The 20,688-nt window shown below is 52.2% G+C and overlaps 1 protein-coding gene across 1 annotated transcript; it reads right to left on the bottom strand.

The window, feature by feature from the left end:
* Nucleotides 1–2,379: 2,379 nt before the first annotated feature.
* Nucleotides 2,380–20,673, bottom strand: Slc26a11 (solute carrier family 26 member 11). Its single transcript, XM_038327754.1, is given in 18 exon segments — nt 2,380–3,083; nt 3,086–3,142; nt 3,267–3,339; nt 4,434–4,567; nt 4,980–5,079; nt 5,320–5,447; nt 6,468–6,608; nt 6,774–6,829; nt 8,022–8,082; nt 10,270–10,320; nt 12,360–12,432; nt 12,767–12,942; nt 13,586–13,728; nt 14,688–14,767; nt 16,735–16,820; nt 18,342–18,534; nt 19,357–19,589; nt 20,592–20,673. Coding segments are annotated over 17 exon segments (1,785 nt in total). The 5' UTR covers nt 19,540–19,589; nt 20,592–20,673; the 3' UTR covers nt 2,380–3,033.
* Between the last annotated feature and the right edge of the window lie 15 nt (nt 20,674–20,688).

Consider the following 20,688-nt stretch of genomic DNA (forward strand, 5'->3'; position numbering starts at 1 on the left):
AGAGCTTGGCCAAAGAAATGAGAGCTGTCCTGAAAACCCTGAGGGAGAACAGTCCATGTAAACTGTCTGGAGGACTGGGAGTCAGGGTCCTCCCAGGTGAAGGCAAAGAGGACGTATGAGTCAGGGTGTAAAGGGACAGTGAAGAAGGCATCTTTTACGTCTAGAACGGTAAAGTAGGAGGTGGTAGGAGGGACATTAGACAGATTACATGGGTTGTTAACCAGGGGGTGAACTGGAATAACTGCCTCATTTATGAGGCTGAGGTCTTGAGCCCAGCAGTAAGCACCAGAGGTCTTACACATGGGAAGAACTGGAGTGTTGCAGGATGAGTGGCTACTGAGGGAGGAGCAAGAGTACAGTGCCCCAAACCCATGGACATAGGAGAGCTCTGTCCATTTGTCCCCATGGCGACAACAATTTTCTAGGTTTCAGAGGACTGTAAACTCAAGGCTTCCCTCTGGTGGCCATCACATCCCATGTCAAGATTGTATCGAGGCTAAATCTTAGCGAATAGAGAAATTAGCCGCTCGGGACAGATTGTATTGGACAGTCTCAATTTATATAAGACTTTGTAAGAGGCAGCCCAGGGGTGATAACGGATCTGGCTTTAAATTGCAAGCACCCATTTTAAAAGTCTGTGTCCAGTTGTGTGGCTCAAGTCTATTACAGTGCATCCACTAAAATAACTCTTGGGCCAAATGGGGCTGTGAACATTGAATGTTAGGCATCCCTGGACAAACAAAATTCACCTCAGCGAAAATCTCAGCTTTTGCCGCGTAGGTCTATCGCGTAGGATGGACTGCATCTTCAACAAAAGCCTGAAAATCAACAAACGGGTCCCCCAAAATCCTAGTAGCATAGGCAATAAAAAAAAGGGACTCACCAAGACAAAGATGATCTAGCCTGGGAGCCCGTTTTAGCCTGGCGGAGAGCACAGGGAATAAGGGGGTTTTCAACAGGTAGCCGTGGGTCCGCGGTAAAAACAACCCCTTGGTGGGATCTCCAAGATGTTAGGAACATTTCCTACTGAGCCACTCCGCCAACACAAAATAATCCAAATCAAACGAAATCAGACCAAATTAAAAGATATCCAGGTTTAATTAGACACCTGGGTTCCTGGGTGGCCCTGAAGGGAAACGGGAAGCCACCAACGCAACCACGAAGAGGAAGAGGGAAAACCACGTGTTTAGTTTCTGGGGAGCAGTTTAAATAGTGTATGGGAGTGGTCTTGACCTTTCCTGGGGAGGGGTCTCCAAAGATGGAGGCCGAGGCTGGGATTACACCCTCCCCATGCTTTTATAAGTAACTCCCATAAAACGCATTGGTTCACCAAACCGGGAGGTGGGATCGTGCTTGATATGCTCACGGTTCCGTATCCGGATGGGACAGATGTCTCCCCAGGCACAGGGTCACACAATAGCTAGCAAGAGGGACATGGCTCTCCACACACCATCCCACACAGCAGCAACAGGAACAAGGGTCCACACCACAGCACATACCAGCAAATCCCCAACACCCACATACTGGGTGTGGGTGCTGCTGAGTCTCTAATCTCAGTGCTGGGCAGTAAGCAGACACTGGAGGATCACTAGGCTCACTGGCACGCAGCCTCCATCAGTGCCAACAAGGGCCTCCGTCTCACGGGAGCAAGGCTGAGTGTGATTCAGCAGGACACCCAATGTCCTCCTCTTGCTTCTGTACACACACATACATACCTGCACAATCACACACCTGCACAACACACACATGTATACACACATCCACTCACACATGCATACCCACACATGCATCCACACCCACACACACAGACACATACACACATGCACAACACACACATCCACATTCATACACACACATCTATACTCATACACGCACACACATCTGCATGTGGTCCCAGACGCATAAGTACGGAATAAAAATCTTGTATTTTAATGCTATCAATCATCACAATAAATAACTCACGGTAAATGACTGCAGGAAGGCAGTTTACAAAGCACCCTGATGTAGTGATCTGGTTCACATATGACAGTCACCATGTGTGCACACTGACAGAGACACACCTGTCCTGGGCAGGAGACTGCAGGTGTCAGGTGAAGAAAAAGGAAGGGATAGGAGAGGATGGATGAGCTTTTTTTTTTTTTTTTTTGGTTTTCCGAGACAGGATTTCCCTGTAGTTTCTAGAGCCTGTCCTGGAACTAGCTCTTGTAGACCAGGCTGGCCTCGAACTCAGAGATCCGCCTGCCTCTGCCTCCCGAGTGGATGAGTTCTTTTTTTGTGTGTGGTTTTTCGAGACAGGGTTTCTTTGTGTAGCCCTGGTTGTCCTGGAACTCACTCTGAAGACCAGGTTGGCCTCGAACTCACTGAGATCCCCTCTGCCTCCCAAGTGCTGGAATTAAAGGTGTGTGCCACCACCACCTGGCTGCAGAATTTTTTTTTAAAGCACCGTAGTGATGATACATCACTTGTATTTTAATTTTACAGCCTTCATTTGGCTGTGCTGGGCGCTGTGGTCCCCTCTTCAGCTCAGCTTGGACTCCACCGTGGTCAGACACATCTCTGAGATGCCCGATCTCCCGACTCTTCTCTGACGGGCCTGATTCCAAAGAGGAATTCCAATCTGGAAGGCGCCAGCCTGTTCCTGCCGCCCCAGGCCGGAAGTCATGGTCCTCCTGTCTCACCTGGCCCCTCTTCAGCCCCAACCCCCAAATTTCACAGCTAGGGAACAGCAGGAAAGTCACACCTGAGGATCCCACACAGCTCCCTGCTGTCTGTCATCTTTCTTTCTTTTGGTTTCTCGAGACAGGGTTTTTCTGTGTAGCTTTCGAGCCTGTCCTAGAACTTGCTCTGTAGACCAGGCTGGCCTTGAACTCAGAGAGATCCACCTATCTCTGCCTCCTGAGTGCTGGGATTAAAGGCGTGTGCCACCACTGCCTGGCACCCTGTTCTTCAGAGCCACTTGTACAGCGGGTCTGCCAGGCGATATCAGCATCAAATAACAGTGACTGCACCTTCCAGAGACTCTTCCTATACCAGCTACCCTTCAGGGTCCGACTCAGACTTCAGCAGGGAGATCTTATGCTCTGGACAGAGTCCTCGTGGATGTTGTAGGGCTGAGGCCCTGCTTCCTGCTGCAGGTATTTCTCTGCAAAACACACAGGATTTTATCACGTACTGAAAATGCTCCAGAGGGCTGGGAGTCAAGGAATGGCAGTCACCCAGGGTGTGGGGCCTAGGCCCTGTTCCCTAACCACACAGTTTGCACTCACCGGCCTCCTCCAGAGTGCTGAAGTGCTGGAACCCCGCCAGGTCCGCGGCCAACAGGGTGCGAAGCACAGGTACCTAGGTGACAGACACTCTTTAACGCGGGGCAGGGTATGCCCGCTCTGCAACATGGCAGAGGTAGCCCAGCGAATGCCCTGAGTGTTTCCATGAGATTCTGCTCGTCTCACATGGATGGAGGAGGGAGGAAGGTGGGCCTTGGGGTCCTCCTGCCAGAGGACCTTCCATAGGAACAGTCTTCCCCACAAAAGGTTAATGATCTAAGATATTAAAATGAAAAGCCAACATGGCAAGGAAAATATCTGTTGGCATCATTCAGCCTTGAAGCTACATGTAACACAATCACGGATAAAACCTCCCTCTCCCATATAAAACCTAAGCCCCCTGGGCACAATCTCCACTCTCTTGAAGATCCTTCCCCTCCCCTGCTCTGATTAAAGGGCATCCCGCTTCTGCTGAGGTTGGTCTCCTCTTTTCTATTTCCACATTGACTCATTAATCTGGATGGGGATGACGAGGGCTCTGCACACACACACACACACACACACACACACACACACACACACACACACGCTCATACACACGCACGCACATACATACTCACACGCACGCATGCATGCATACATACATACACACACGCACGCACATAACACACACACATGCATGCCCATACATACATCCACACATATGCACACACACACACACACACACACACACACACTCTCACACGTGTGCACACACACACAGCACAATGGACATGGGCATGGCCTGGGACAGGAGCCCTTGCCTGAAGTTCCCAGCACTAAGCTCACAGACTGCAGATGTGGATCGGCACTGACCCCAGGAGAATGAAGTCAGATGGTCAGTAACCTGCCAGGTTAGAACCGCCACCAGTAGAGATTCCTGGACATGGGTCCTTATAATGATGTCATGGCTTGGAGGTGTCACTTAGGACTTAAAATATTTCAGGTTTTGTTTTTTTTTTTTTTTGTTTTTGGACAGGGTCTTACTCTGCAGCCCAGCCGTGAACTCATGTCAATACTCTTGGCTCAGCCTTCTGCATGCCGGGACTACAGGTTCATGCATCGGCATCTGCCCTCAGGGCCACCGGGAGGGCTGTGGGCTCTCCTCATGAGATGGCCAGGCTCTCCTACCTGCAGGCCAGCGAAGGCAAGGGTGACACCCTGCTTCCGGAAGTCCTCCAGGAGCTCCCCGAGTCCCACAACCACGGTGTAGTCTATGCTGCTGACGTGGGTGCACTCCAGGACTGCGCATCGTGGTATGGATGCTGGGGAGACAGGTCAAGAGTCTGCCACTGCGCAGGCCAAACGTGGCTCTGCAGCCATGGCAGGGGTGAAGCGAAGCCGTCAAGAGACCATTCCCCAGGACTGTGGCTCAGCAAAAGGGCCAGGGTGGAGGACATGGCTATCCTTTTAGGTTCCCTTGAATGTCACCTCCCCAGGCAGAGGCACAGGAGCAAACAGGGCCCTTACTGAGACAGGCTGTAGGGGAGACATGGGACTGCTGCCAGTGGGGACTGTCTGATCTGCAGCAGATGCCATATGCAAAAACGGCTGGAATGTGAAAGCAGGCGAATGTCTCCCCAACCACTGAGGCTGCACCCGAGGGTGCTGAGGCTGTGGGGTAGGTGGATGCAGGAGTGTGTGCTGACTTCTGCTCATCTTGGCTGGCCCACATACCTTCCAGTGCCCGGTTCATTAATGCCTCTCGCAGGGCATCAATTGCAGGGAATTGCAGGCCACTGGCTGGCTGCAGGACCAGGATGTGTCCTCCTGATACCTGGACGGAGGAGGGTGGGAGTGAATGCCAGAGGCTTTGCTCATGGACAGGCAGGAAGCTCTGACCCAAGCCTGACACACGGGGTACAGCAGGAGGGGGAACTGGCAGAGGCCCCCCAACACCTTACACTCAGGAGAGCTAGGGATTGCTCTCTCTCTCAGAAGCAGCTAAGATAGAAGACATCTCAGCAACCTTAGCAACCAAGGGATTCCCACCACATTTTCCCTCCCCTGGGCCTACCTGGGTCTTGGGCCTAGCCACAGAGTGCAGGAGAATGATCAGAGACACGAGGGTCCCGGCCAGGATGCCGTACTGAACTTCCCAGAAGCACAGCAGGAAGGTCACGCAGAGTGGCAGCAGATCGAGTCCTAGAAGAAGCGTTGGTTCAGGGACACCCCCTTCCCCAAACATACTCTCTGAGCCCCATGGCCCAGTGGCCAGCTGCTTAGTATCTCCTGGGGTTAACAGTAGTATTGAGAGCCCTAAAGCACCCCAGAGGAAGATCTGGTAACAGGAATAGAAGCTGTGGGCTGCAGCAGACTCACAGACCAAGGGCAGAGGGAGAGTACTGGGTTCCTGTCTATAGGGTAGGACCTGCCTGGCCTGGTCCCATCCCTCCAACCTCTGTGAGCAGGCAGGCATGGGGTGGGGGGCTCACCAGAGAACCCATGGGAAAGGGACAGAGAGAAGGGGTGTGTATGTGTGTTGTCTGTGTCTCTGTGTGTCTGTCTCTCTCTCTGTATGTGTGTGTGTCTCTCTGTGTGTGCATATGTGTGTATGTGTCTATGTGTGTGTCTCCACATGTCTTTGTGTATATGTGTGTGTGTATCTGTGTGTCTTGTGATTCCCAGAGACCAGGAAGATTCCTTGGCTGAAGTTGTGTCCTGGGTACAAAGTATATGGACTCAGCCTGGGATTTCACTTCTGATGCAGCAGCCCAGACATTGCCCACCCTCCACACACACACAGTAACACACTCGCAGGCCGTCCTACAGATGACATGTGGAGACACACAGGAAGACCAGACACAGAACAACTGGTCATCTACATCTGGCAACTGTGGCTAACGAGGAAAAGGGGACTTAGCTCTGGTCCACTACAGGAACTACTGGGCCAGGGACCCTCAGGTTAGGAGACGGCGAGACGAAAAGGCTGTGGGACTGGGCGGTCACCCATCCATAGGAAGAGAAAGGGATGTGGGAGGAGGGTGAGGGGACGGAATGGGAGGGACCCCAGTCTCCAAGATCTTTGTGTGTTCTTTCCTAAGTTTACCGCAATGCCCCAGCTCTAGTCCAAAGTAGGGCTGCAGGCTGGGAGTGGGGATAACAGATGCCCTTGGCATTCAGACGCCGTGTCGGAGGCTGCCCGCCTCGAATGCGCGTACATACTCTTAACACGCCAGAGCGTCCTGAGGATCTTGGCATCAAAGAGCGGGGCCACAGCCATGATGATGACAGCAGCCAGCGCAGACTTGGGGATGAAGTAGAAGAGCGAGGTCAAGAAGTCCAGAGACAGCAGCACCAGCACACCTGTGGGGAGGGGTCATCTGGGGGACGGGTTCCCACACGGCAGAGGGCCTGGTGTCCAATGGGACACAGCTGTGGGCCCACGCAGACTTGGTAGGAACAACCTATGCAGTTAGAGAACTATGGGCTCCTTCCCTTCTCCACCGTTCCCACTGGTGGGGGGCTCACCAGTCACCAGGCCTCCTGCTGGGGTACACACTCCAGTCTGGGCATTCACAGCTGTCCTGGAAGACAACGGGAAGAAACCTACCAATCTCCAGTGGCTGAGAGGGGAGCTGTCTGGCCTCATCCTGGAGCTGACCTTCCAGGGAGACCTGAGCTGGAAGTGAGGGCTGATGGAGCTGACAACAGGCGGCCGAATCCCTCAGCAAAGTGACTGAGTTAACTAACGTGGCCGCAGGGCACTGAGCTCAATCTCCCTGGTGGTCTATTATTTTCCTTAACCCTTTTGACAGTTTTATTCAAGTTTATCTTGCCACCATCCCCCCTACCCCATTCCTCTCTCTCATGCCCCTTCCACTTTCTCTGGACTCCTTCTTTCTCTTCCTAACATGTCGTCCCCCTTATTCATGCCGTGTGTTTTGATGGCCCCCTGAGTTTAATTAGGGTTCCTTGCACAAGCATTGGTGCGGGCGGGGCTGTTAACTGGAGCACGGGCAACTCACCGCTGGCCACACCGCTGAAGAAAATGATTCCCTGTCCGTGGGCAGCCATGAGCTGCCAACAGCTCTTCAGCCGGGGTGGGAGGGCTGTCCTGCTTTCTCTAATATGTACTATTTATTATTAAGTCTGAAAACACTGATCAAGAACTCCCATTCCTTTAAGGTTGTCCCTCTTCTGCCCCCACACCCATCTGCCAGAATCCAGGAAAGACTGCCTCCAAACCTGCCTCAACAGGGCACAGACTGAGACCTTTCTGTCCCCATTTTCTTCTGTTCTTTCCTTTCCTTCCTTTCTTTTCCTCTCCCTCTCTCCCTTTCTTTCTTCCCCCACCCCCATAGATCTGGCTGTCCTGGAACTCACTATGTAGACCAGATAGGCCTTGACCTCACTTATAGAGATCCACCTGCCTCTGCCTCCCAAGTGTTGGGATTTAAGGTGTGCGCCACTATGCCAGGCTCTCTTCCCACTTTCTTTCAGGATTTAACTCAGACAGCAGCATGCCTGGAGGACTTGGATGGGCCAGGGACTTCTACCTCTAAATGCAGGGCTGGGGTGTCAGGAGCTGTCCTGAAGGGCAGGTGTAACCCCCCTTGCTGTGGACATGGCCACAGCTTCCCAGAGGTCTTTAGAATGCCCAGTGGAGTAATGAGGAGGGAACAGTCATTTATGGTTGAGGGTGTGGTGGGGGGGACAAGAGGTCTTTGGACCCTGCCGACCCTAAATGAACAGGGAAGAAAGAACATGACCACTCACCGCCCAAAGCTGCCAGTGACAGGGTAAGAGGAGACGAGGGAGCCCAGCATATTGGAGAGGCCTGGGGAGAGAGCAGAAGTTTACCAAGAGGAGCAGGAACATTAGACAGGAGGGAAAAAAGGCAGGTAGAGGTTAGGGGTCAAATAGAGGTTAGGGGTCAAATGCAGACTGACACAGGGAAAAGATGGGGGAAGGACTTGGGACGCTGCACCCATGCTGCTCCAGGGAAGGAATCCGGATATTTATTACACTTACCTCGCCAGAGTCTAGTTTATTACTTCCATCTCTAATTCTAGGTTTTTGTTTTTTGTTTTTCCAGACAGGGTTTCTCTGTAGCTTGGAGCCTGTCCCGGAACTCATTTTGTAGACCAGGCTGGCCTTGAACTCACAGAGATCGGACTGCCTCTGCCTCCTGAGTGCTGGGATTAAAGGTGTGCGCCAACACTGCCAAGCCCTGTGCACTGATTTTTTTTTCTTTTCTTTCTTTTTTTTCTTTGCCTGCATGTATGGCTCTGCTAAGTTGCCTGATCCCCTGGAAGTGGAGTTAGCGACAGCTGGGAGCCACATTGTGGTTGCTGGGGATTGAACCCGGATACTCTGGAAGAGCACCTGATACTCTTAACCTCTGAGCCACCTCTCCAGGCCCTGGGTTTTGTGTTTTTGAGACAAGGTCTCATGTAGCTCAGGCTGTGCATGAACTTGATATGTAGTTGAGAATGGCCCTGAACCTGTGAGCCGTTGTCTCTGCTTCCTGAGGCCGAGACCACAGTGTGGGCCACCATATCCTATCTGTTCTAGGTTTAAAGTAGATCTGGCTCAGGCCTCGCCACCTTAGAGACGGTATCAGTAAGACCTCCACCTGAGCACCTGAGACGCGACGGCTGTGAATGTCAAGTCGAGGGACCGAAGGCCAAGGCTGGCAAGGTGCCTTCCCCAGGTGATACTCCAGACCACACGAAATCCAGGACCATACCTTGCTGGACCCAGGATCTAAGATCTTGGCCCACACTTACCACACTCTGGCTACCCAACATCCATCCCACCCAGGAATCTTTACAATGACCTATACCGGAAACTGCAGGTTCAAGGCCTGCTCAATACGCAACATTATACAACAATTGCTCAGCCACCTTTTCATGAACGACTTATCAGAACCAAGGGATCCGGCAAAGGCTAAACCAAAAGGCACTCTGGGGACTCCACTGCCATTAGGACAGTCCTCTGCTCTTACTGATTTGTTTACTTATTTAGTATGTGTTGGTAGTGGGGGCTGAGGTGCTACTTTTACCCCTCACAATGCCGGGATCAAGTTCAGTGCAGTGCTTCATACGGTAAGACAGTGCGCTCTCTCTCTCTCTCTCTCTCTCTCTCTCTCTCTCTCTCTCTCACACACACACACACACACACACACACACACACACACACAGCCTCTGGACACACAGTATTTGAAGAGGTGGGAATACACCCCAGAAATCACAGCCGGGTGACTTGCTGGGACATGCATGGGTGCCTGTGGATTCCTTCTACTTGAGGCAAGTGATCTCACCTCAATGGGGGGGCATCCATAAGGGTGAAAGGACCAGGTAGGAAAGCCCAGGTCCCACAACACATTAAACACAGTTCCATTATCAGATTCAGTATTCTCAGTGTGGGGCTGAAGCAAGGGCTCAGTTAACTGAAGCGTTGCTCTTGCAGACGACCCGGCTTCTATTTCTAGCAACCTGCACGGTGGCTCACAAATGTTTCTCCAGTTCCAGGGAAACCAAAGCCTTCTTCTGACCTATACTATACACACATGCACACACGTGCACACACACACAAAAATAAAGAAAATTTTTGATGTTAGTTTGATGTTAGTCACATGTTAGTTTGTAGGGACAAAAGAAAGTGCAACTCAGCCTGACACAGACTCCAGAGACCCACTGAGTCCTCCCTGACCCACATGCCCTTGCCTGGAGGGAGGGCACACTGGGCCCCGTTACCAATGTTCGGGAGACTCACCCGTGAGTCCACCTGGCTGCACCCTCCAGCCCCCTTCCCTGAACAGGGTAAGGCTCTCTCTCTAGCTTTTAGGCAGGCTCAGCAGGCTCTTGGCCAGCAGAGGAACAGACCACAGGGTCCTGCATGGAACAGACTGGACGCCTGAGGACAGGTCCAAGTTGAGATGTCAAAGGCCTCTCTCTTCCACAAACATCACACCTGGTGCAATCAGACAGACACACAGCCACTGGGACCAGACGGGTCTTACCGATGGCCAGCAGCTCCTGGTTGGCGTCGATGCGGTAGTTATTCTGAGACGCTGAAGAGAAAGGACAACACACACTCTGTCAGGGACGCACAAGAACAAGTCGCATGTGGTCCCAAGCTGCATGGTAAGTTTACACATAAAGCACACACAAACTGAACACGCTTGATCTAAACTAACGGATGCTTAAAATCCAAAAGCGGGAGCCGGAGAGGCGGCTCCGTGGTCACGAGCACTTGCTGCTCTCGCAGAAGACCGGGTTCAGTTCCCAGTACCACATGGTGGCTCACAACTGTCTCTAACTCTAGTTCAAGGGGTGCAATGCCCTCTCCTGGCCTCTGCAGGCACAGCACACATGTGGTGCACATACATACAGGCATTCATATGTACAAATAAAAATTTGAAGGGGAGGCTGAGACAGGATATTGCTGTGTGACCCTACGGGGCCTGTAACTCCCTATAACTCCTTGAACTCACAAAGTCTGCCTCTGAGGGCTGGGATAGACCAATATGCCTAGGGTCTGACTGGGGTAAGGGACAAAGTGCTGAAGTCCTGGAGAAGGAATTTGTTCCAGGCACAACCAGGATCAGGCAGGAAGGCAGGAAGCATGATGTATGGAGTTCTGAAAGCATGCATCATGTCTGCTGGTGACCGTGTGTAGACCGCACATGTCAGGCAAATGCTGCAGCACTGAACCCCACCCCAAGCCCTGGGTTTCATCTTCAGAATCACCCTGTCCCCATAGCAAAGAGGACCTGCCACGGTGATCAGAACACAGGGCACGGATGATGCACAGCTGGATCTCTGTGAGTTCAAGGCCAGCCTGGTCCAGGAGAGCCAGTTCCACACAGGCACCAGAGTAACAGAGAAACTCTGTCTCGAAAACAAACAAACAAACAAACAAACAAACAACAAAAAACCCTGCTGACTGGTGGGGAAAGTGAAGGATTTAAGAGCCCCACCCTAGAATGGCAAGATCCTGGATACGTACTGAGCCAGAGGGGGGAAACAAGGGGTCAAAATTTTAGGAATTTTGTGAGCCAAGTACTAAAGTTGAAGTTTAAAGTCCAGCCTTTCCTACTGATTAAATTAAAACATTTCAGCTGGATGTGGTGGCTCACTTTAATCCCAGCACTCAGGAGACAGGCAAGCAGAGCTCTGTGAGTTCAAAACCAGGCTGGTCTAGCAGGGTGTTCCAGGCCAGTCAAGGCTACATAGTTTGGCCTGGTATCAAAAACAAACAAATAAATAAACACATTTTGGGGCTGAAATGATGACCCAGGGTTGAGAAAGCTTATTCCTCTTGCAGGAAACCCGAGTTCAGCTCCTCCCACCCACATCAGGTGGTTCACCAACACCTGCAACTCCAGTTCCAGGGGACTGGACACCTTCTGGCCTCTGCAGGCATCTGAATTCGTGTGTGTGTGTGTGTGTGCATGCACACACACACACATACACACACAAATAAATTAAATAAATCTTTAAAAATCTTGCAATTCAACAAATTACATTAAAAACAATGATAACACAGTTTGCTGCTTCCTGGACCCCATTTCACTGTGATCAGTGAGGTGTCCATTGTCCACTGCGAGAGGCTGCGCTGGGGAACAAATCGGTACCTAACACACATTTCATCCCAGCTCATCAAACATCGTGCTCAGCTCCAGCCTGGCAGGAGCATCTGCACCCCAGAAACCAGCAAGCGCTCCTCCATAGCGGAACTCATGCTTCCACATAGGGCAGGCTGCCAGCATGCTAACATCATATCCCAATGGTGTTCCTCACCCACAGCCCTCTGACTGCACACTGAGTGTCTTTGTCGGGACCCTGGGAGCTAGGAGTGTGGCAGACTTGTACAGACTGTGTTCTGAGAGCACCTGGGCCATGCTGGCTCCCTTTCAGTCTGTGAAGCCTTCTGGACTTTAGGTTATTGATGTCCATTAATCCCTACACCCTCCATTATTATAAAACATGAGCATGTATTACCTGCATTAAAATTCTAATTTTAAAAATTAGAATAGGCAAACACACCAGGAAGTAGGAGCCTGGAGTGAGCTCGTGTGTGTATGTGTGTTGGTGATGGGCATCTCACCAAAGGATTTGGCCACGGCGATGCTCTCCAGGAGACCCACCAGAGGTACCACAGCTAGTCCGGCCCCCATGTCCTGAGAGGAGAGAGGGACAGAGAATTGTTGTCCTGTGCTCAGGGAGGGTCTTTCTGAGCAGGGACCTGCTGAGGCGGATGGTCCTTCTTGGTGACTATCGGAGGCAAACACTGCCCAAGTGCAGGAGCGCGAATTTGTACCAGAGAGGAAACACCACCTCATCGTGATAAGAGAGGCACTAAGAACCCGGCAAACACATCCTTTCCCGGTGTCCACAGAAGGAAGGAGTTCGAGGTAGAAAGGCGTGCGTCCTATCTGGCTCCTTCTCCACTTTCCTGAGACACCCATCTTGAGGACCCGGCCCAGGGGCCGTCTCAGCCTTCCTCATGCTCACCTGCACCATCTCAGAGAAGGAGATGGTCTTATTGTCTGTGGTCACTGAGAAGGGTGGGGCCCGCAGAGGAGGGAGCCCCTCCTCTATCTTTCCAGTCAGAACGAAAGGATGGCGTCCTGTCACCTCGAAGGAGTAAGCAATCAGGGCCGCAAAGGAGACCACCAAGGCATTGCGAGCTGGGATGGAAGTGGGGAGAGATTGGTGAGACACAGTCTTCTTTGCTTCTGATGATTTATTTATTATTTTATATGTATAAGTGGCTTTTTTGTTTGTTTGTTTGAGACATGGTTTCTCTGTATAACAGCCCTGACTGTCCTGGAACTTGCTCTGTAGACCAGGCTGGACTCAAACTCACAGAGATCCACCTACCTTTGATTCCCAAGTTGGGATTAAAGGCATGAATCACTACACCTTGCTGCTGTTGATTTTTTTATTCAATTCATTGTGATCAGAAGGTACACCTTACTGACTCAAAACTATTTACGTTTAGCCAAGCAGTGGTGATGCACACCTTTAATCCCAGCACTTGGGAGGCAGAGGCAGGCAGATCTCTGTGAGTTCGAGGCTAGGCTGGTCTACGGAGTGAGTTCCAGGATAGCCAAGGCTACAGAGAAACCCTGTCTCAAACAAACGAAGCAAAAACAAACAACACCACCTCATGACAGCCATAATGATCGCTAATGTCCCCGGCAGGACAAAACCATCTAAGTCTGAAACTATCTGTGGCCGTGTGTCCTCACTTCGGCTGTGGGTCAAAAGCACCTACGCTCCCAGCACGACCTCTGTGGAGCCGGCTCCTTGGCCAACAGGTCCCCTCACCTGTTGTGACAGTCCACACCAGTCCACGGCTGAACTTCACGCCAAGGGGCATCTCAGGATGGGGAGGAGGCACGCGTGCCCGCATCAGCTTCAGCACCAGAAGCAGCACCATGCAGGCCAGCCCCAGGACGGCATCGCCCACCCTGCAGACAGAGGGTCGGTCAGCACCCGACTCAGCAGCAAGGGCCCGCGGGCTGCTGTGGCCATCCTTTCCTTCTATTGAGATAGATTCTCTCTATATGGCTGAAGCAGTCCTTGAATTTGCAATCCTCCTGCCTTCGCATTCCAAATGTCAGGACGACAGACGAGAATTCAGCTCTCAGTGGTAGCTGTTGCTGCAAGTCTCCCTATGCCCTTTCCACCTTCTCCTGAATAACCTACAACTCTATTCTATTTCAGAACTTCTCTGGCCTCTGACGTATACACTCCTCTGAGGGCTCGGATGTGAGAGGCCCATCGTCCTCAGGTAACTGGATTTCTGGTCTGGTTTTCAGTCACATGTCCAGCTGCTTAGCCTGTTCCCAAGAGGTTTGGTAGGTTTGGGATTGCATGGCCAGGGACACCTGTTACTAACACTGTACCGGGCTGGGACTGGCCAGTCTCACTCCCCTGCCTCCACCAGAGCAGACGGGAAGCACCATGCTACGGGCTTCAGGCCTTAGGGAGCAGCAGCGACTGCCCTTGGCTTGGGTGGCTCCCCAAGTAATTTCTGGCATAAGGGGCAGGCTGGTTCCCGCCGGGCTGCTCTCTCTGAAGGACAGGCCCCACTGTGGGTGCGCCAGCTCTCTCCATGGCCGCTAGCCCTGCCTGCTGCCCCGGCTCTGTGTTTGCAGCAGCTGTCAGTGCTAGATCTGTGTTCTCTGCCTCCCTAAGAACTCTGGGAGGAAGACACTGACGAAGGAGACGCTAGGGACGCTGTCCACACTGCCCAGGTCTTGCTAAACTGCTGCTGACTGCGGATCTGACCTGGCCTGGGTGTCTGCATGTCTGACTTGTGACAGCACTGCTCTCAAGGGCCCCTGTGGGACAGAACAAATGTCATCCGGATGGGGCTGAGGTAGGGGTGTGGAGGGGGTCAAGAAGGACAAAAGCCGACAGGTACCTGGTCTCTCCGATGTGGAGGAAGGTGTGGTAGACCTGGAGGAAGAACTGCCGGGGGATGTTCTTCAGTCCCAGCAGGTTCTGTTCAGACAGAGGAGTCTTCAGACAGTCGCCCACCAGAGGCCAGCCGCTCATACTTTCCCCATCAGAAGCCCAGCTCACACTTTCCCCATCAGAAGCCCGTGCTGGACCCCAATCCCCGGGCTGTGCTGCCTCAGGGCTCCCAGGAGACTAACTGCTGATCACTCAAGGCCCTGAGGCAGGAGAGTGAAGTTGCCTTTTTGTTGTTGTTCAAGACAGGGTTTCTCTGTGTAGCTTTGGAGTCTATCCAGGAACTCTCTCTGTAGACCAGGCTGGCCTTGAACTCAAAGAAATCCTCCTCCTGCCTCTGCCTCCCAAATGCTGGGATTAAAGGCACGCACCACCACTGCCCAGTAGAGTTATCTTAGTAAAGACAAAATGCCAGTTTGGGACACCCCAAAGCAGGGAAACCAGTTCTACATCTGGGTGGTCAGGAGTCCCGGCTGCCTCTAAACACCTGCAGACATTGGCGCAAAGTTGTCCGTCACTCCTAGCACCACCCCCACCAACCAGAAGGAAAAATCACACCTGCCACAGAACACAGAGACAGGTAGGGCTCCAAGGGAGCTGGGTGCTGACAGCCTTCAGGAAAAGGGGCCCTACTCTCTGGCTTTGTTTTTTTTTTTAAATCACATAAAGTCTCGTAGGGGCGGTGACAGGCTGTAACAGCCTGATACCTGCTAAAGACACTGAGGTGTGGGAACTCTGGGTAAGTAAGCACAGGTGTATCCTGGGTCCCAGTTGATTCACAACCCAGGCCTGTCAGAATGCTGCAGGTCATTCAAGGTGTGTGCCACCACCGCTTGGCAGCAGGCCATGCTTTAAAAATCTGGTAGGCAGCGAGCATAGAAAAACAAGAGTGCAGAGAAGGATCCCACTGCTGGCATTATGATCACAAAGGGGCCATTCCATTCTCACAAGGGAAGGGAAAAATAAAATTTAGTGCATGCTTATCGCTAAAATTGAATCATGTTGTTTTCCTCACAGAAAAAACCCTGGCACACCCTGACAAGTGTGCATACCCCTCCTCACCGTGCTTCCCCACAGTTTGCTAAGCTGTTTGCTGGTTTTAAAGTGGACACAGTGACAAGCCTGTCATCTGGGGTCTGGTGTGTGGGGAGTTAGATGCATGAAAGTGTGACCTCGTGCCTAGCAGTCAGAGTGGGGGAAAAAATAAGAAAAAAAGAAAAAAATAAATGAAGAAAAAGCAAAGGTCGGTCGCCCCCCACCCTGGATTTTTCGGCCCGCACCAGAGAGGTGGAGTAGCCCCTGGCCTTGGGAAGCGTGCCTTGTGGAGCTGTGGGGTGGTGACACAGGGTCACAAGACTGGGGTGTGGCTCTGGGTATGCCACAAGGGGCCCAAGTTGTCCAGCACAGAACAGAGGTCAGTTCCTCTCTTCATGCGCTTGGCTGCCTACTTGACACCGAGCACCCAGTCCCATCCCCGGGGGCTGGCAGTGGACAGAGTAAATTCTGCCGTTGGGTGACCAAAGAACATGAGTTTTAATAAAAAAAAAAAAGATAAGTCTGGCGAACTCAAAAAGTGGTAAAGGAAAATGGAGGGACCACACCAGCAAAGCCATGCATCGAGGTCAGGTCCAGGAGATGGCTGCGGGAGCCTGGCAGTTGGCAGGCAACCAGAAGTTTCCCAAACAAGTAAAGACAGGACAGAAACACCCTGGGGGGCACCCAGTCACAGATGCCATAAAGCCAGAGGTACAGCAGCCTGCCCCAGACTACCTTGATCATCATTTAACACCTGCCCAAAGAGGAGACCCGTGAGGAAGGCCATTCTACAAAGAGGAGAGACCCCTGAGAGCAAGGCCATTCTACAGAGAGGAGACCCCCTGAGAGCACCATGTGCTTCTCGTTGCCTGGAGAACAGACGGCAGGACTGGCCTTGGTCGTACTCCCAGGCATGGCAACAGCAGCCACAGGGGCAGAGTCCAGGTGGACGCTGGGCCTACCTTGATCTGTCCAAAGCCAATGGTGATGGCGGCAGCAGAAGTGAAGCCGTTAATGACAGGACAGGAGATAAAGTCCAGTAGGAACCCTGTGGCCAAGAGAGAGAAAGGACTGGACATTTAATCCACTCAGCTTCAGAGAAGGGGTATGCGTGGGCAGGGAGAAATGGCATAAGGGGCTGAGGGTTGACTCTACAGCTAAGGGATGATGGGGCAGCATGCTGCTCTAGACTGTTTTTCTAAAGATTTATTTTTTAAAAATGTATGTGTGTGTCTGTGTGAGTTTATGTGCACCATGTATGTGTCCGTGTGAAGAGAGGCCAGGAGAGGATGCCAGACGCCCTGAAACTATAGTTACGGTTCTATGTTGCCCAGGTGGCTACTGGGAATTGAACCCAGGTCTTCTGCAAAAGGAGGTCACGTACTTAACTGTGAGACATCTTTCCAGCCTCATTACCTGTGGCGATTCCCCTGCAGGCTTGAATGAACGCGGCTCAGCCTGTTGTACTGTAACCAGCCCTAGATCAGAGCTTCTAGAGTCTGGCCAACATCATTCTACTTTAGTCATATTTAAGCACAGCACAATTTTGGGAAAAAATATTTGGATAACAATTAACTCAGGGGGCTGGAGAGATGGCTCAGTGGTTAAGAGCATTGCCTGCTCTTCCAAAGGTCCTGAGTTCAATTCCCAGCAACCACATGGTGGCTCACAACCATCTGTAATAGGGTCTGGTGCCCTCTTCTGACCTGCAGACATACACACAGACAGAATATTGTATAGTTAATAAATAAACAAATGTTTTTAAAAAACAATGAACTCAGTTCAAGTGCATAAAAATATAAGACATGTTTACATTGAGATTCTTTGCAAAGTACATCTGGCTTCCTTCACAAGAATGGGTACTGTTGGTGTAGAGATGGTGCCCAAGGTTTAGAGTCTAGGGAGCTTGACGGAGGTAAACACATTGCCTGTGGGTGTCAGAATTGACCCGGCCCTAAGATAACAAAGAAGTCACTTAGGCTGTTGTAAAGTATGGCTGACATCACTCATGAGAATGGGATTTATGGGTCAGGCGTGGCAGTGCACACACCTTGGTGGATCTCTCAGTTTAAGACCAGCCTGGTTTGCAGAGTGAGTTCCAGGACAGGCAGGACAACACAGAGAAACCCTGTCTTGAAATACCAAAACCAAAACCAGAAAAAAAAAAAAACAACAAGAAGAAGAATGGGTTTTAGGCTCTAAAAGCAATACTCAAGGGGGCCTGGGAAAAGTAAAGACAGACATTCTGAACGTCACGGGCAGAGCCTCACTCCACTGAGGAGGTGAGCTGCGTTTGGCCTTGCTGGCTTCTCCGGGGCTCATCTGTGTGCACAGAGCCTTTTTGTCCCCCACACACATATACTGGACATTTTGAAGGCAGGACAGGTCTAGGCTGTGGGTCCCCAACACTTCTACAGGGCTCTATTCTGGCCCCTGTGTAGAATACAGCAGAGTTGGAGGCTGACCCTTTGTATACAGCGATGCAAAGAAAGGCACCCTAGGAGGACTTGGTACCCTGGGAACGACAGCCATGAAGCCCACCCCCTCCACAACAGGAAAGCGGTCTTACCTAAATGCAGGAAGCCCATGGCCAGCTGGATACACCCAGATAGAAAGGCAAGCAGCACGGCATAGGCGGGCTCGTGGAATGTGTAGAAGGACACCAGGAGGGACATGATAGCCGTGGGGCCCAGAGTCACGTCCCGGGAGGTGCCCAAGAGCAAATACACGAAGCAGCCCATGAAGGCCGAGTAGAGGCCATACTGTTGGGGAAAGGTAGCAGTGAGCACCAGAAGGTCCCAGGCTGGTCCCCATACACCCACGTCTCTGTTGTCAACCCTGCACCCCAGCATGCCCGGGAGGATGTACCTCCTTTTCCCATTAAATACCAAAGGTGGGGGACTGGGGGTTGTCTGTTTGAAGCTCAGGACTGTGTGCTTATATCTGTGAGTGTGAGAATTGTTTGTTTTTCTATATATTCTTATTTATTTTGGGTTTTCGAGGCAGGGTTTCTCTGTGTAGCCCTGGCTGTCCTGGAACTCTCTCTGCAGACCAGGCTGGCCTAGAACTCACAGAGATCCACCTGCCTCTGCCTCCTGCATGCTGGGGTTAAAGGTGTGCGCCACCATCGCCTGGCTTTGTTTTTTTTAACTTTATGTTCATGATGATTCAGCCTGCAATTACGGATGTGTTCCATGTGAGTGCAGGTGACCTCTGAGGTCAGCGTTGGGTCCCCTGTAACTAGAGTTACAAGTGGTTTTTAGGAGTTTCACCACGTGGATGCTGGGAACTGAACCCAGGTCCTCTGCAGGAGCTGCGAAAGTTCTTAACTGCTGAGTCATCTCTCCAGCCCTAAGTATTAAGTCACGATGCCCGCCCCAGCTGGAAAATCTAGGACCAGCTTGGCGCTGAAAGGCAGTCACATGTTAGGTCTTAACAGTTAAGAGATTAGACACATTAACAAGTTAAGAGGCCGCCGGGGTAGAACCCATGACCTGTCGGTGTTTCTGCTTGTGGACAGACACGGAAGACAAGGAAGGGTCGGGATGGGGAGGGACAGATGGCAGAGGGGTCAGCTATGTCACCTGGGGCGGGAGTCCAGCCACTTCTGCGTAGGCCAGAGCCTGGGGGATGACCGTGAGTCCCACGGAGAGTCCAGCGATGAAGTCCATCTTCAGCCACTGCAGAGAGTAGACAGGCAGCCAGGCCAGAATGGGCAGCCTCCTCTTCAGGGCCCCACGAGAGCAGCAGCAGGTGTCTGGCGCCATGTCCAGCCTGGGGCAGACCTCTCACGGAGGACGGATTCCCTAGAGTGGGGCTGGGCATGGGTGACACAAAGCAGTGATCAGGTGGTGGGTTTGGGAGGTGTCAATATCCTGTAGTAACCCCCTTCAAGAACCTCAGGAAGAGAGAGTCTGTCTTTTGTGGGAGGGAGGCTGAGTCAAGTGGCTAAGTTCACCAAACCATGATGATCTGGAAAAGGAAGCCAGCGACCTGTGCACATGAGCCTGGACCAAGAGATTCAGGAAGGCCCCTCATCCCCTGAACCCCACAATCACCAAGTCTGGGTGTATCTCCATTGGTAACATCTACCAACAAAACCTGGCAAACCACCTGTTCATGGGACACCTAAAGACTAAATTTTAGGCTCTGAAGTATCCGTTCTTTTATTTTATCCTCTCTCCAGAGATCCTGATGGTACCAGCCCAGAGAGAAGCAGGTCCTGCAGGCTCAGGCCTCCTCTGGCTGACAAGAGTGTGGGTGGGCAGCCTGGGGGCCCTAGGGGCGCCAAGATTTACAAGTGTGCACTGCAGCTGAGGGCCACCACAGAGGAAGGGCTCCACCCACCACTGAGGGCTCCGGAGAACTGGAGCAGGAGGCTCACATCCTAGAAGTTACCCAGCACCCACCTGTGGCATTCATAGCCCAAGAGAGGGGCCCTGGGAATTCTAGTTGGTTTTCCAAAGACCAACCAGAGCTCCCCACCACTGGTCCACGCTCCCCAGCCATTTAAGTGCTGTTCTGGACAAAGTCCACTCCTCCCCACCCCCACCCCCCACGCCGCGCCAGCACGGGTCCAGTGGGGACCCTGACCCCTGGGGTCCAAGTGGGGAACACAAGCCATCCTGAGAACCTGGAGCAAGGCTGAGAACCTGGAGCAAGGCTGGGCGGCCGAGATTCCTGTAGCATGCGGTGGGGGAGGGTCCCCGGACGAGGACGTACCCGGGGACCCAGCGCTGGCCGCGCGTTCACAGCTCCCGATGATCCCAGTACACTTGGCTGCGCACTCCCTCCCTCCACTCCATGGATCCAGACTCACCCACCGGACGCTGAGGCTCTGGGGTCTCCCGAAGTGGCCGTGGCTGAGTTGGCAGGAATCTCAGGGACAGAATAGGCAGGACGTGGGCGGGGCCGAG

This window comes from Arvicola amphibius, chromosome 4 (genome assembly GCF_903992535.2).
Source record: "Arvicola amphibius chromosome 4, mArvAmp1.2, whole genome shotgun sequence".
Classification (NCBI taxonomy): Eukaryota; Metazoa; Chordata; class Mammalia; order Rodentia; family Cricetidae; genus Arvicola; species Arvicola amphibius.